This window comes from Phodopus roborovskii, unplaced genomic scaffold (genome assembly GCF_943737965.1).
Source record: "Phodopus roborovskii unplaced genomic scaffold, PHOROB, whole genome shotgun sequence".
In the NCBI taxonomy this organism is placed as follows: Eukaryota; Metazoa; Chordata; class Mammalia; order Rodentia; family Cricetidae; genus Phodopus; species Phodopus roborovskii.
In genome coordinates this window covers 3977192-3992310 of record NW_026126432.1, presented here as the reverse complement: position 1 = coordinate 3992310, position 15119 = coordinate 3977192, and the positions used below count along the sequence as shown (strand labels likewise).

General features: G+C 37.0%; 1 protein-coding gene across 1 annotated transcript in view; it reads left to right on the top strand.

Moving 5' to 3' along the window:
• Positions 1-15119, top strand: part of Larp1b (La ribonucleoprotein 1B) — a 94793-nt gene that overhangs the window by 20680 nt on the left and 58994 nt on the right. The window contains 3 exon segments of the mRNA XM_051185684.1: positions 994-1138; positions 5119-5293; positions 12282-12454. Coding sequence (XP_051041641.1) covers positions 994-1138; positions 5119-5293; positions 12282-12454 — 493 coding nt within the window.

The window sequence follows — 15119 nt, the reverse complement described above, 5'->3', positions numbered from 1 at the left end:
CTCTTTATCCTATCTGGGATTCTGGTCTTTGTCTTTTGAATCCTACTTTCATTTTATTATATGGATTCTATACTTTATTAAATGTATGATTTCCAAATTCTTTTATTAAATATTTTTTTCTTCTGGGTCTCTTTTATGACTTACCTTGAAGTTTATAGTCTTTGGTCATAATGACAGTGTCTGTTTACATTTTGTCTGGGGAAACATTACATAGTTAACCCTGAGTTATCTAAGCATTATCTGCATTTTTTTACTTCATGGAATCATTGATATTTCTTTCTTAGCTACATTATATTCATTATTCCCTTTGCTTTTGAAGTACTGAAGATCAAATTCTGGGCTTCTAGGAGCTATGCATGATTGTGGGTATATAAATGTAACTGTGTTGTTGTGTTCTTAGCTGTGTGCTGGTTGCTAAGGGTCCAAATAATGTCATCTTGTTGTCAGTATAGATTAAAAAAACCAAAAAGGAAGTTCCTTATGTTTGAGTATGAACCAACTAAAGATATTCTCAAGTGCAGTTTTTCCCAGTGATTAGGAATAATTTGGGAGGCAGTGAAACTGATGTTTAGCTTTGTTATTTAGTATTTAAATGAAGCGGGTAGTGGTGGTTTTGTAATGAAATCTCTCAGTGAATGAACGACTCATTGAAAAATCCAGGGCTGTAGATTTTCCACTTACCCGGTGTCTGGATTCCGAACAACAACATAAACAAATGGATTTTAAAATTAGACTTAAGTGAAGTTAATCTAGATAGTGTTTGCTTTTAATTAGTATTCTGTTTCTGCTTATGTGTAAGAAATTGTCAATTGAACAAGATTTTGCTTGGTCTCATATTTGACCTGTGCTATGTTATACTATGTATATTTTGCCTAACCTGTAAGGTAGTATTATTAACCGGAGGAGAATATTTTGGTAGCAGTTGTTGTAAGCAATGCATATATCTCTATGTTGCTGAATGGGTGGATGAACTCATGTCCTCTCCTTTCTTAGTGAGTATTACTTCAGCACAGAGAACTTGGAGCGGGATTTCTTTCTTCGCAGAAAGATGGATGAGCAGGGATTCCTGCCCATTTCCCTGATTGCTGGTTTTCACCGTGTACAAGCGCTCACCACAAACCTTAATCTCATCTTAGAGGTAAATATTCATTTAAAGAAGAATCTGAGTTATAGTTATATTCCATTTTCCTAGGAACCTAAAACTGCCCTGAAAAATAGTGTTAAAAAAGAAAAGTGGACTGTTCAGGGGTAGAACATTTGACCAATGTATGTGAGGTCATGGGTTCATCCCCAGAAGTAGCCCCCGCCCCCCCAAAAAAAGAAGAAGAAAAAGAAAAGTGGGCTGCTAAGATGGCTCCATGAGTAGAAGTGTTTGCTGCTAACCCCAAAGACCTGTGTCCTATCTCTGGAACCCACGTGGTGGAGGGAGAAAAAAACAACTCCTGTAAGATGGCCTCTGACTCGACACATGCAACATGACATATGCAAAGCCACACTGTACACAGTGTGTGAATACACACACACACACACACACACACACACACACACACACACACACACACACTGGGTGTTTTCCAAAGTATGCTGCTTATGGTATTTGCTAAGACTCACTTTTAGAAAGTTCAAGCATAAGCTACAAAACAAGACCTTATCTCAGAATTATCCAACTTCTCCACCCCATCCCCTAAAGAGGTGTGCTAGGCATGGAGGTGCAGAACTACTTAGAACTGGGGTAGTGGAATTCCTCGAGTCTGTAAGTTCTAGGTCAGCTGTCATCTCAATAAAAGGAATAACAAGCTATCAATCTAATTTCCTAAATTTCAGAGAATATCTCAACTTTTTTCTATTTTATAAAACTTAAGTATCTATCTTTGAAAACTTCAACCTTCTTTAGTATTCTTTAATCTTTCAGACTGCTTTAAACTAACATTTGCTCCTACTTACTAAATTTTGAATTTGTATATGCTTTGGGAAACTTCCCCCCTTCACATGCATTCACATGCATACATGCTCATTCATAGAAGCAGGGCAGGGTCTCACTTATCTCAGACTTGGTTCAAACCTGCTGTCGCTGTGGATCTGAGGCTGGCCATGGATTCCTGATTCTCCTGCCTCTACCACCAAAGGACTGGGATACAAGTGTGGGCTGCCATGCTAGTCAGGAAGGGTTAACTGGACAAAGCCTTTCTAGTTGTGATAGTACTGCCTTTATTAAGTCTATTTTTGTCATGTTTCTACTGGAAAGTCAACATTTTTATTTTTTTTTTCTATATGTATGACAATCCCTGTGTAGTCAATCTCTTTTCTACATAGCCCCTGGAAAGACTGATCTTTGGTCTTTGCAGTTTTGTTTTTATAGCCCCTGAAAAGGCTGGTATTCTGTTTTTGTAGTTTTGGTTTGTCTAGATACCATATAAATTAGTAAATCTTAGAGTTTTGTAGCCTTTTTTAATCCTTTATTATTATTTTTTTCTTCATTGAATAGCCAAGGCTGGCCTCAGGCAGATCCGCCTGCCTCTGCCTCCCTAGTGCTAGTATTACAAGTGTGAGACAACACATATAGCTGTTCCTGATCTTGAAGACTTCTCACAGTTCTTTTGAGATTTCTGCCTTGTTGTATGTTTTGGTATTTTCTTCTTGTTGCTGACTACTCTTGTGTTCCTTGGTGTATCCATGTACCGATGTGTGCTCCACGCTTGGAGATTGTGAATAAAGACTGAGGTCTTCATGTTAACATGTTTTAGTTTATGATGGGTAAATTTCTAGGACTGTGGTTGCTAGGATGTGTAATAACTTGCTCTGATTTAGTATTGTCTACATAGCTAAATTCCATGAATCAGGCTGGCCTTAAACTCACAGAAATCCTGCCTTAAGCCTCCTGAGTATTGGGATTACACTTGAGACTTTACACTCAACTTTCATTTTGATTCTTATCTTTTTTTTGCTATTGATGTCTGCATTAGATCCAGTGGGTTCTGGTTCTGTAGTTTACCAGCTGGTTAACTGTAGGTTACTTAATCTCTTCTTTATTTTTCCTCCCAAGGCAGGGCTTCTCTGTAGATTTGAAGCCTATCCTGGAACTAACTCTGTAGACCAGGCTGACCTTGAACTCACAGAGATCCACCTGCCTGGCTTAATCTCATTTTAAACCTGTGTTCTGCATCTACTGAATTTGTGGCTGTTCATTCCTTTCTTCTGAGGTTCTCACAGATACATATCTTTCAGCACTAAGGGATGGATCTGTGTAACATGTCATCAGTAGTTATTATTTATTTTAAAAGATTTGTTTGTTTTACTTTATGTTTGAGTACTTTACCTTCATGTACACCTTTATTCCAGAAGAGGGTATCAGAATGAACTATAGATGGTTGTAAGCTACCATGTGCTTGCTGGGAATTGAACTCAGGAGCTCTGGAAGAACAACCAGTGCTGTTAACTGCTGAACCATATCTCCAGCCCCAGTAGTTACTATTTTAAAAAGCACAGACATTTATTTGCATGTAGATGAATAGACATGGTTAGCCATGGTGTGTGTGTGTGTGTGTGTGTGTGTGTGTGTGTGTGTGTGTATGTGTGTGTGTGTGTGTGTGTGTGTAAGTAGGTCAGAGGACAACTTGTAGGAATTGGTGCTCTCCTACCATTTGGGCCCCAGGAACTGAATTTAGGTCATCCGTCTTTGTGGCAGGTGTCTGTACCAGCTAAAATAGCTAATTAGCTCAGTTATTTCTTCTCTTCCTCACTTATTACTCCTTCCTGCTCCTTATTCTCCTCCTCCTCCTTTCTTCTTCTGAGACAAGGGACAACTGGCCTTGAACTCACAGAGATCTGCCTGTCCTGCCTCCTTGAGTGCTTAGATTAAAGGTGTGTACCACTATCGTTTTCTCTTAATAACTGTATCATGAAAAATACCCAGTTGATCAGCTAGTCAGAGAGAACTTTGGTTGCCCCAAAATATCATTATACACAGGATCTTTTTTAGGTTAAGATCATCAAGCTTTGGAATTTATAAAAGTAGCAGGCTTAAAAAAAGATCAGGCTTTTTTTTTAGATCTTTACTTGAACTTTTTACCTATAGTTGTTCTTTTTAGAATTGTGTTTGTTTCTTTAACACAAGATCATAATTCTCCTACCTCAGCTTCCTTAGTGCTGAGATTATGGGCATGTACCATCATGCCTGGCCCTTGGAGTAGATGTATTTTTAAAATAATTTTTAGAAGGAATAGTGAATAGTTAATTTCATTTCAGTTTGATTTCCTGTTAATTTGCTAATGATAGAATGTAAAGCCTTGTGGTACCACAGGTTGTTTTCTACATAGGGAATAAATTTCACAGAATCTGTAACAAACAGATTTTGTTTCATCTTTAGCCAGTCAGTTGTTTTCTGTTGACAATCAGTGGGGTTTTTGTTTGTTTGTATGTTCTTCTTGAGGTAGGGTCTTGTATAGCCCAGGCTTGACTTGAACTCATATCAAACTATGTAACTTTGGATAATCTTCATCTCTTCATTCGTTATCTCCTGAGTGCTGGGATTACAGGCATCACTATACCTGGTTTTTCCCGGGTACTTAAGCTCAAACCCAGGATATGTGTCATGCTAGGGAAGTACTATAGCAAGCAAGCTACATCTTCTGCCTCCAGTATTCACTTAGTTGTTTTTGACACTTGGAATTAGGAAGTGCAGGGTTTCATATGGCCCAGCCCAGCCTTAAGCCCACTATATAGCTTAGAATGACTTTGTGAACTTCATCTATCTCCATTTACCGCCTACCTCCACTGCCTGAGTGGTTTTTTTTTTTTTTTTTTTCCTGTTTTTGAGACTTGATCTTAATATATATTATTAGCTATGGCCAGCCCAGAGCTTACTATGTGGACCAAGCTGTCCTCAAACTTGGCACAATCCTCTTGCTTCTGCCACCTGATCACTGGGATTATAGACATGGGCCAATGTGCCCGACAAACTTGCTTCATTCGTAACACTAATTCATGGTTATTTTTAGACACATTAACTGTATTTACAGTCTACTAACTTGAAGCTTTGTAATTGTCAGATTAGAAATATAAGGCATACAACTAAGACCTTTTGAATGTCACTTTAATAGCTTAATTGTCTGTTGTCAGGCACTGAAGGATAGTACAGAAGTAGAAATTGTGGATGAGAAAATGAGGAAAAGGATAGAACCAGAAAAATGGCCAATCCCAGGCCCTCCTCCACGAAATGTGCCACAAACAGACTTCTCTCAGTTGATTGATTGTCCGGAGTTCATACCAGGCCAGGCCTTTGGCTCCCATACAGGTAACTGCTTTTCTTCTAGTGCAAACAGTCTAACAGTGGGCTGCTTGATGAGTTTGCCTATCTGTTTATAGTTTATTGAACTTTCATGGGAAAACTAAAGCTAATTAAATGACTGCTGGTCCTCCAATATTGCTTATGTTATCTCCCAGCTAGACTATAATTACGCAGAATTGTAGGTAAAGCTCTATTACTGTTTCTTGATCTTAGATTTCGTGTGTGTTGTCTTTTGTGGGCTTTCTTCCTATGTTTTAATTCTACTAAATGACTATATGTAGTGCCACTTTTCTCCATGTAAAACAAAAAGAGCCAAAATTTGTGCTCGAGAGTGGGCTAGCCTTCTTTTACTTTTGTTAGTAATGTACTTTAATCTTGTTTGAAAATGTAAAATAACCCATATTCTAAAATAGAATTGGGATTTTTCTTTAACCTGGTTCTTTTGAGTTTCCAAAAACTACATTAGTGTTAAGAATTTTTTTTTTGCCTGGTTCATTTTAAAGATAATTGCTCTTGGGAAAAATATGTGTGCTTAACCTTTTTTCAGTCAGGGTGATGATCTACTGATGCTCTTGGATGTCATATGATCGGAATGTACAGTGGAGTAGGTGACTCCCTGAAATACCATGTAAATATGAGAGCAAATCGTGCTGCAGAAGTGAGAATGACCATACTGTCTTCTGTGCAAGAATGTCTACGCCCACCCCCTTGTGGAGAAGGTTGGGCCAGCCTGCAGTGGAGATAACCACCTTTACGATAATGATGTGAGACAGACCAGAGGACTGCTGTTGTTACTGTAGGAGCTTCTCCTTTCTATGTCATTAGCTTAGGCTGCACGGGCTACTTCATTCGTGGTGGGAAAGTTAATTGTTATCATTGGGGAAATACTGCAAATTCTATCTTTTGTTTCCAGGCATTTATACTTTGCCCAGATCAATAAAGCAGAAAAAGAGAGGATTGAGTAGCATTTCCAAAATTGTTAGGTCCTTTGCTATTTGACTTGCTCTTTAATATAGTATACTTTGCATAACTCACATGTTGTCATATTTCACATGTACTATAAGATGTATTAATGTGAATACTTAAGGGGTAAGAAATTTAAGTTAAATAAATAAGGGCATTTTTCCTTTATGCTTCAAAATTATTATTTAAGGGTTTTCTTTTTATTGTTTTATTTATTATTATTGTATGTATATGATATGTGTGTTTGAGTGTGGGCACATGTGTGCCATGGTATGTATGTATGGAAGTAAGAGGACAACTTTTGAGAGTTGGTACTTTATTTCCCACTGTGGGATTCAGGTATTAATCTCAGGTGGTCAGATTTGCATAGCAAGTGCCCTTACCTTTGGAGCTAGGTGGCTGACTTGAAAATTGTATTTTTTATGTTGGCATGAAAGCACTGCCCGCCTATGCCCTTCATCATGAACCAGAATAAATCTTGTCAGAAATTCGGTCACAACAATGAGAAAAGTAGCTAATAAAGAAGGTTGGTACCAAGAAGTAGAGATGTTACCATGATATTCCTGACCATGTTGTTTGTAGACATTTGAAACTGGTTTTTAGAAGGAATGTGAAAGACTTCTAAGCTGTAGGCTAGAGAAATCTTAGGATGCTGTAAGTAGAGCTCAGTGGGCCATTCTGATTGGTTTATATAGAAGACCAGTATGTCAGTGAAAAGGTAGGAAGTGACCATTGTGCTAAGAGGTTTTCAGAGAGGGGCAAGGAGTTTGGGGGTGGGTGCTGAGCTAAAGACAATTTGTGTTTTCTTCTGATAAAGAATATCAGAGTATTCTGCTCATTCGTGGAAATGTAAGTCATAGAGTGATTTGCAGTTTGTTTGGCAGAAGCAATTTTAAGACAACATTACATCTAGGCTGAGAAGTAGGCCATCTGAAGTTGCCAGCAAGCAGGGTACACACAAAGTTTTTGTAATTGTTAGTGCCAAAAAAGAGCTATCTTACAATCTTCACTAAGACAGGACCTGTGCCCTAAGGGAAAACCTGTGGAAGTCTCTAACTTGTGAAAATGGAAATTGATTTGAAAAGAGACTAAACAGAGACTGTGGCTGATGGAGTGCCCTGTTGTGGAAACAGACTCCTAGGAGAAATGTTTCCCAGGTTTGGTAGCCAAATTGTACAAAGGCCACTCACAACAGTTTAGAAGGGGTACAGACAACACCTCAGTCTGACAGTAGAACTTGAATGCTTCATTCACTTCATGCTAGTTTAGTAGGCAAGTAAAATTCAAGTTACAGACTCATGGAGGTTTACACCAGAAGCTGCTATGTGGCAAAGGAGATTCAGTGAGGGTCAAGTTACAAAGTAGACTTCCAGGCTGTTGGAAACAACATAATTGTGGGACATCTGCCAAGGAGTAATAGAGACATCCTATGAGAGAGGCTGTATATTGCTACAAGTGACAAAATTGGAGGAGTGGAGCTGCTCATGGTCATTGGAGCCCAGATAATAGTACTACAAGCCCCAGATGCTGAACATTGAGCTTCAAGGTTTAGTTTACCTGCCAGATTAAGTTGACCCAGTCTTCCCTTGCTGTACCACATTCCTCTCTGTTGGAATGGAGGTGTTTACTCTGTGCCATTGTACATTGAAAGTATGTAACTTGTTTTCTGAAATTATGGAGACTCACAATTAAGAGTTTACCTTGCATCTCAGAAGAGACTTTGGACACTTGAACACTGTTGGGACAGTTAAAAGACTATGGGACTTTTGAAGTCAGACTGAATTTATTTTGCTTTATGAGTTTATGGGGATCAGAGATGATATGTGTTGGTTTAAAAGTGATTTGTTTGAGATTCAAGGTGACAAGAAGTGTACTTGTGGTGATAAACCTTCATTGACAGCTTGACTGGATGTGTCTGTGAGGGCATTTCCAGAGAGGGTTAACTGAAGAGGGAAGACCTATCCTAAACATGAGCTAGGTGCTTAGCCTGAGCACCAGTGTTCATCTCTCTGTGCTTCCTGACTGCAGATGCAGTGTGACCAGCCACCTCATGTTCCCATCACCATGACTTCCCTGTCATCATGGACTCTACCCCTCAAACTGTGAGCCAAAATAAATCCTTCTTCCATTAAGTTGCTTCTTGTCAGATGTTTTGTTGCAGTGACAAGAAAGGTAGCTAATATACTGCCTATCAGTGAACAGTTATGGGTCAGATACTTCTCTTTGAAACCAAAATACTTCTTTTGTTCCTTTTAAACACCATATAGCCTAATTAATTCTGTTATGAAGATATTTTAATTATAATTGCAAACAATGCATAGAATTTGTTACTTGTTTTTACACAGAACTAGTTTCTGTGCAATCTAAAAGTTGAGATGTTTTGTACCCTCAAGGCTTTACATCTCAGATCTTTTATAACCATAATTTTTAAAGAGAAGTGAAATTTAGGTTTCTATTCTTAAAGATTTAACAGATAACTGAAAGATTTGTTGTGTAAACTTGGAATGCTTTTAAGTAGCTTATGAACAATTAGTTTGGAAGTTGGGAAATATAGAAAATATTTTTTACACATGATAGCTGTAACCTTGGGGTTTAAGATGATATTTTTAACCAGCTTATGAAAAATTAATTGGGATGTTGGGCAATATACAAAATATTTTTTCTACAAGATAGCTAAGATAAGGTCAGTCAAGTTGGAAATACCTTACCACTAAGCATTTATGCATTATTAATAAAATTGCAAGAATAAAATTAGTTTTGTACTTTTTCCCTTTTGATGTATTTTCATATTCACACAAATTAGTCAATATAGATATCACATTAATATCAGATTCTTTAGATTGTACAAAGAGCAAATAGATGGCAATTAAAGTAATGGTTATATGGGATGTTGATAGAATCATGCAGACTCATATGAGCTCATAGTAGTAATTCTGCCCACCACCATTTCCTCTGTATCTTCACATTCTGACCTTGCCAATCTATTTGTAGACTGCTTGGAGAAGTATACAATGGAGAAGGAATAAGGTAGGAAGTATAGACTGCTACATAGTACAGATAGTTACATAGCATATACTTCTTATGTAACTAAAGTAAAGGAGTGAAGATTTTATCTAACACTCTTTTAATCACAAATTATAGCATCTTAATAACTTTTGATTATATTTTCTATGCCATTTGTATGGTAAAATATTTTAACATAATTGATCCTTTTCATCACAGAAATATAAATATCTACTTATTCCTCTTTGGAGGTTGAATTGTGTAACATGGGTTGGCATTGCCACTGAGCAGAAGATCTTAATCACCACAAAAGGTTGATTATGAGACTGGTAAGATGACTTCTGGAATGCAGGGTTTGCTGTGGGTGTGGTGTACTGTCAGCTCCTGAGTTGTGGAAGGGTCTAATGGCTACTGAATAGGCTGTAGGACTTCTTTATGCTGAGGTTTTTAAATCCTCGAACTGCAATCACTCCATAGTGAGGGAAAAAGCCATACTAGATCAAAGCATGCATTTGTCTTTGGAGAGCGAGGCTAACATTTTTCATTTAATACAAAAATCAGCAAAGGTAATGTCTAGAGTCTCACAATTTTAATCAATATATTATGTCTGAATAATTTTATATATGTAAAATAATGTCCGAAACTCCAAATCTTACTTGAACTTTTGATTTTAGCTTTTTAAAAATAAGTACTTCAGCCATATGGTGCTGGCACAAGCCTTTAATCCCAGCCCTAGAGATACAGAGGCAGGCGGATCTCTGTGAGTTCAAGGCTATCCTGGTCTACAAAGCTACACAGAAAAACCCTGTCTCAAAAAAGAAAAAAAAAAAAGTACTTTAAAATATTTTTATTGTAAAAGAAACTAGGGTTCAAAAAGAACTATATGTAAATTTAAGCATAAAGTGAACACCTTCAAAGTTTCATTCTAATGGTGCTAGTTTTTTTTTCTTTGCCAAATATTTTACTATCATTCCATTTCTAAGCACATAAATGTTTAGTATAATAGAACACTTCATGGTACACCCATAATTCAAGCTTAGAATACATGAGGAGGTGATTGTATAATAAACTGTGAGGTGGGTATAAGAAGACTAACCTTGTGTATTAAAACAGTAATTACTGGGACTGGAAAAGGTGGCCAGAAGACTCAAGTAGGGTAGCTCACAGCAACTCCAGCTCCAGGGGACCCAGAAGACTCTTCTGGCCTCCTTAGGCCACATAAGTGGCACACCCCAATATAAGTAAATCTAATAACTACAGTTTTGATTTTCCTACTATGGCTCCACTTGCTGTTCTGACATAGATCTTAAATACATGTAGTTCAGTTAAATTTAATGATAGTTGGATAAGGAATTAAGTCATCCCCATAGTTAACATGATAGTGGCTCTTTGTATAAATATTTCAGAGTATTAGAAAAACAGTTCTCTGGAGTTAATGTTTTTTTCTATACTTGTCTATCAGTGTGAACGAGTATAATCTCTTTGTTTCATTTTTACTGGCTTTATGAGTAAATTGGTGATAAATGTGCTGTTTATGGAGAATGTTGGTCTTGTGGTTCTGGGTATCAAATCCAAAGGTCTCCCATTACCCGAATGCTTGCATGCCCATACCTGCTGTATTGGTTGGGATATTCTTGAAGATTTTCTATTCTCAATCAAATTGCTTCTTTAAAAATAACAGTGATCTGATATTTGCATCTTTGTGTCAAAGGGGAAGATACTAAATCTACCTCTAGCATGTTTATGGAAATAAATCGTGCAACCTCATCACACATACTCCTGCTTTGTGCCTTTAGTTTAGTAAGCAAAAGACTCACTGGTCATCTGTTTCAGCTTTCATATAACATTCACCCTTGAGGAGTTTTTAATGAATTAATTTAGAAAGTAATGATGTTTATAGTTTTAAAGTATATACTTGTAAAAATAAATTTTGTGTATAGTCAAGGTTTAAAACAGGTTATCTTCTGACCTGGGGATGACATTGTAACTTAAAACACTTAAATAGAGCCAGCAGTGTTGGTGCATACCTTTAATACTAGCACTTAGGAGGCAGATGCAAGCTGATCCTTGAGTTGGAGGCCAGCCTGGTCTACAGAGTGAGCCCCAGGACAGCCAGGATGATACAGAGAAACCCTGTATCTACAAACAAAAACAAAACAAACAAAAAAACCCCAAGAACAACAAAAAAACAAACAAACATTTTTTTTAAACTTCTGAAAAAACTATTTAGGTCGTATATTTATTTTGTTTAAAAATATCTGGCAAGGTAAGATAAAGAAAGAGTTTAACTTTTAAAAAAGCTTTATAATTTTTATTTTTGTATGTATTAGCTTGCATATATGCATGTATACAATGTGTGTACCTGATGCCTGTGGAGGTCAGAAGGAGTCAGATACCCTAAAATTGGAGTTACAGATTGTTGTGAGCTGCCATGTAGATGTCAAGACCCGAATAGAACAGCAAGTGCTCTTGCCCATTAAGCCATTTCTCCATCCCCAAGAAAGGCCCTTTAAATTCTGAAGGTTTTAAATGTTGTTGCTAGATCTCTGTGCTTTACAGGGATGACAGTGTTTTGCAGTGTTCAGCATGAGGTATGAAGTAAGTGTGCACACTGTCTTTCATGTAGGAAATGTGGGCATAGGAGTAATGGCTACTGTAGTTTGGAACCTTGTCAATCTATCAAAATAATTTTGCCTTGAATGTCATGTGTGTTTAGATTACCTGTGGCTTAATAGCAGTTAACATTCTATAGTTCAATGTGCAAGCTTTTGATTGGTGACTGATAGTTTTGAAGCAGTAATGAATGTGATAATCTTTATAAGTGCTGTGACATTCCTTCATTCAGTGGTTTTCCTTTTGAATATTTGGAGTAAGTCTTGCAAGCCCTTTATATTTGAAAATCATGGAAAGGTTTTGAAATTGATTGCTGTGTTTTTGTGCAGGAAAATCCATATTAAGGCAAAAAGAAATGCAGTTTCTAGGTAAGAAGAACCAGTATTTTAATTGCAGAACTGATTTAAAATTTTAGAGTCTGCTCTAAACTCTCCAAGAATTGGAAGTCCACTGAGCCCAAAGAAACATACAGAAACAAGTATTATCTGAGTGATGTCTAGAGGTTTGTCTACCAGCTTACCTGATGTGGACTCAGAACCATGGATAGATGTGAAAGAGATGCATCGTCCATCTCTGATGACATTAAAGGTAAGTTTACAAACCCAATGAAATGTGTCCCTTGAGCATAATAGTTTTCTGTTTGTCATACATAGATTTTTTTTCAAGGTTTTATAAAAGTTGGAATTGTGGCCATCAAGAGAAACTTAGGTTACTTTTGTGAAAAGTAAATTATGTTTTCTCTTTTTAAAGATTATCTTTCATTTTTTAACATAATTTGAGAATGTTTTGACTTGGTCTTTTTATTTATGACTATTTTTTATGTGACTATTTTAAATTTAAACAATACTTCAATTTTTGTAAAATTGAAAAATGTCCAGATTTTGAAGTTATATCATTATTTGTATGGCTATTAAAGCACTTTGCAGGCTTCAGCATGTTAGGGGGTCAATCAATGTAAAAAGAAGCAGAAAGCAAGTAGATTTCTTGGTGCATGAGAAAGTATCAGATGGTTGTAAAAGCACCAGAGGAAGGGCTGGAGAGATGGCTCAGTGATTAAAAGTACTGGCTGCTCTTTAAGAGGTCCCGAGTTCAATTCCCAGCAACTACATGGTGGCTCAAAACCATTTATAATGAGATCTGGTGCCCTCTTATGGCCTGTAGGCAAACACAGAGACAGAACAGAGTATATGTAATAATACATCTTATAAAACAGAGCTTTGCTCTGGTTTAAAAAAAAAAAAAAAAAAAAAAGGCTTCCAGAGGAAACTGTCTTGCATCGTTGACTCGTGACTGATGTATAGCTTACTGTGAAATGTTGTTATTTTAACCAAATAACTAATTAATACAAGTAAAAGTTGAAAACCCTAAGTAAAATTGTTGGTTTATGGAGGTGTCAGTAATTTGTCTTGTGATAGTTGCAGTGTTTTTAAGGACTAGTGGGGTATGGATGGGTGAGGTCTACTATTTTTTTATAACTATGAATCTACAGTTACTGCAAAATAAAAAGCTTGTCAATGTTTAGAATAAGTGCTGCTTAGATGCTCAAATGATGAAGGTAAGCTCTATAAGGAAATGTAACCAAAACTACAGGGCTGAGTTGTGGAAGAAGAGAATGTTGGGATATCAAAGGCTTGTAAACAAGGATCTTTCTCCTAGAAACCAGAGATACAGAAAGGAAGCTGGGATTTCAAAGACTCTTCATTGTACATCTGTCTGCCGGTTTCAGCAAACACCTTTTTGTTATAACTGGGAGGGTGATGCTGTGTCTATTGGAAGCCAGGAGTAGTGCTGCTGACCCACAGTGCCTTGAGGGCCCTACATATTCTAAAGTATCACCAAGTCCAATGTCAAAAGTGTTGAGTTTAAGAAACCTTAATAAAAGGTAACTTTTTTTTCATTTTCTTCTTCTTCTTCTTCTTCTTCTTCTTTTTTTTTTTTTCTAATACTAACAGGACAATTCAGAGCCTCAAGTATGTTGGACAGGTGCTCTGCCTCTGAGCTACATCCCAGCCCACTAAAACAATTAGACACAGTGTATTTAAATATTAGAAAATCGCCATGCTCTAAATCTTGTACTCCAAATTGCTAAATCACCTTTGGGAAAAGTCAAGTCATTTCTATGGTCTCACAACCTTCTTGGGTACTTGTGGGGTATGGTATTCCTACACTAAAGCATAAAGATGGAACTATATTTTACTCAATTTAATATCCCCGTTTATGTCTAAAATGTCTATATTTCAACATCTACTTTTCCTGTATTATATGAACGTATAGTTAATCTTAAAATTGATAATCATGAAAAACATAAAAATCCATTTTTAGTTGTATGTCTGTACATGTAAAGTATCAGTAGTCAGTACTCCCCCCTGACTGGTGATACTGAACAGTACTAGTAAATTGTAGACATTTTCTTTTGGCTGTTAGTACAGCCTGTTCACCCTTGAACACTTTTGTTGAATGTCAGGTACAACCCCCACTCTTGATTAAATGAAACGTTTCCACAGGTTTGGACTTCTGTCCTACACCTTGGCAGAGGGCAGATAGGCTGACTTTGGATCTTAGCCATTACAAAAATAAGGAGTATTTTTCTCAGAGAGGTACAATTAGTTTCTCTCATTTGCGGCTGAGATTATATTTTGTCCTTCTGCCCCTGCTTTGACTAGTTGAGAGCAGACATTATAAAAACTTCACATTCTCAAATAAAGGGCAGGACTGGCTGCTTTGTAGTTGGTTTTCCAAATGCTTGCTTTGATTGTTGCCCACTGTTTATCCCTGCTCTTTGTGCTTTCTTTTTGAAAGCTTTTCTAGGACCCTGGTGAGAGCAGTGCCTTCTGTGTTGTTTGCTATATACCGGCTGGTTCTGGGTGGACAGTACTTGTGTCTGTCTCATTAGTGTAATCACATGGACTTTATGCTTTCTAGAAATTCATAGTTTCTGACCTGATAATGCTTCATTATGTATGAATTAGCATAAGCATATGTAGTCAGGTCATCTTCAACCCCAAATATCTCTTTAAATATGTTATTTAAATTTATTTATTTAGTTAGCTTTCCTTAATGGGGGGAGGGCATGGGTATGGAGGTCAGAAGACAATTTGAGAAAAGAAGTCAGTTCTCAACTGTATGGCTTGTGGGGACAGAACTCAAATCATCAGACTTGGAGACAAGTGTCTTTTCCTTCTGAACCTTCTTTTTTAGCCTCAATCCAAAACCCTTTAATTGCTCCTTTCAATAAAAAAAAATGCATTTGAAT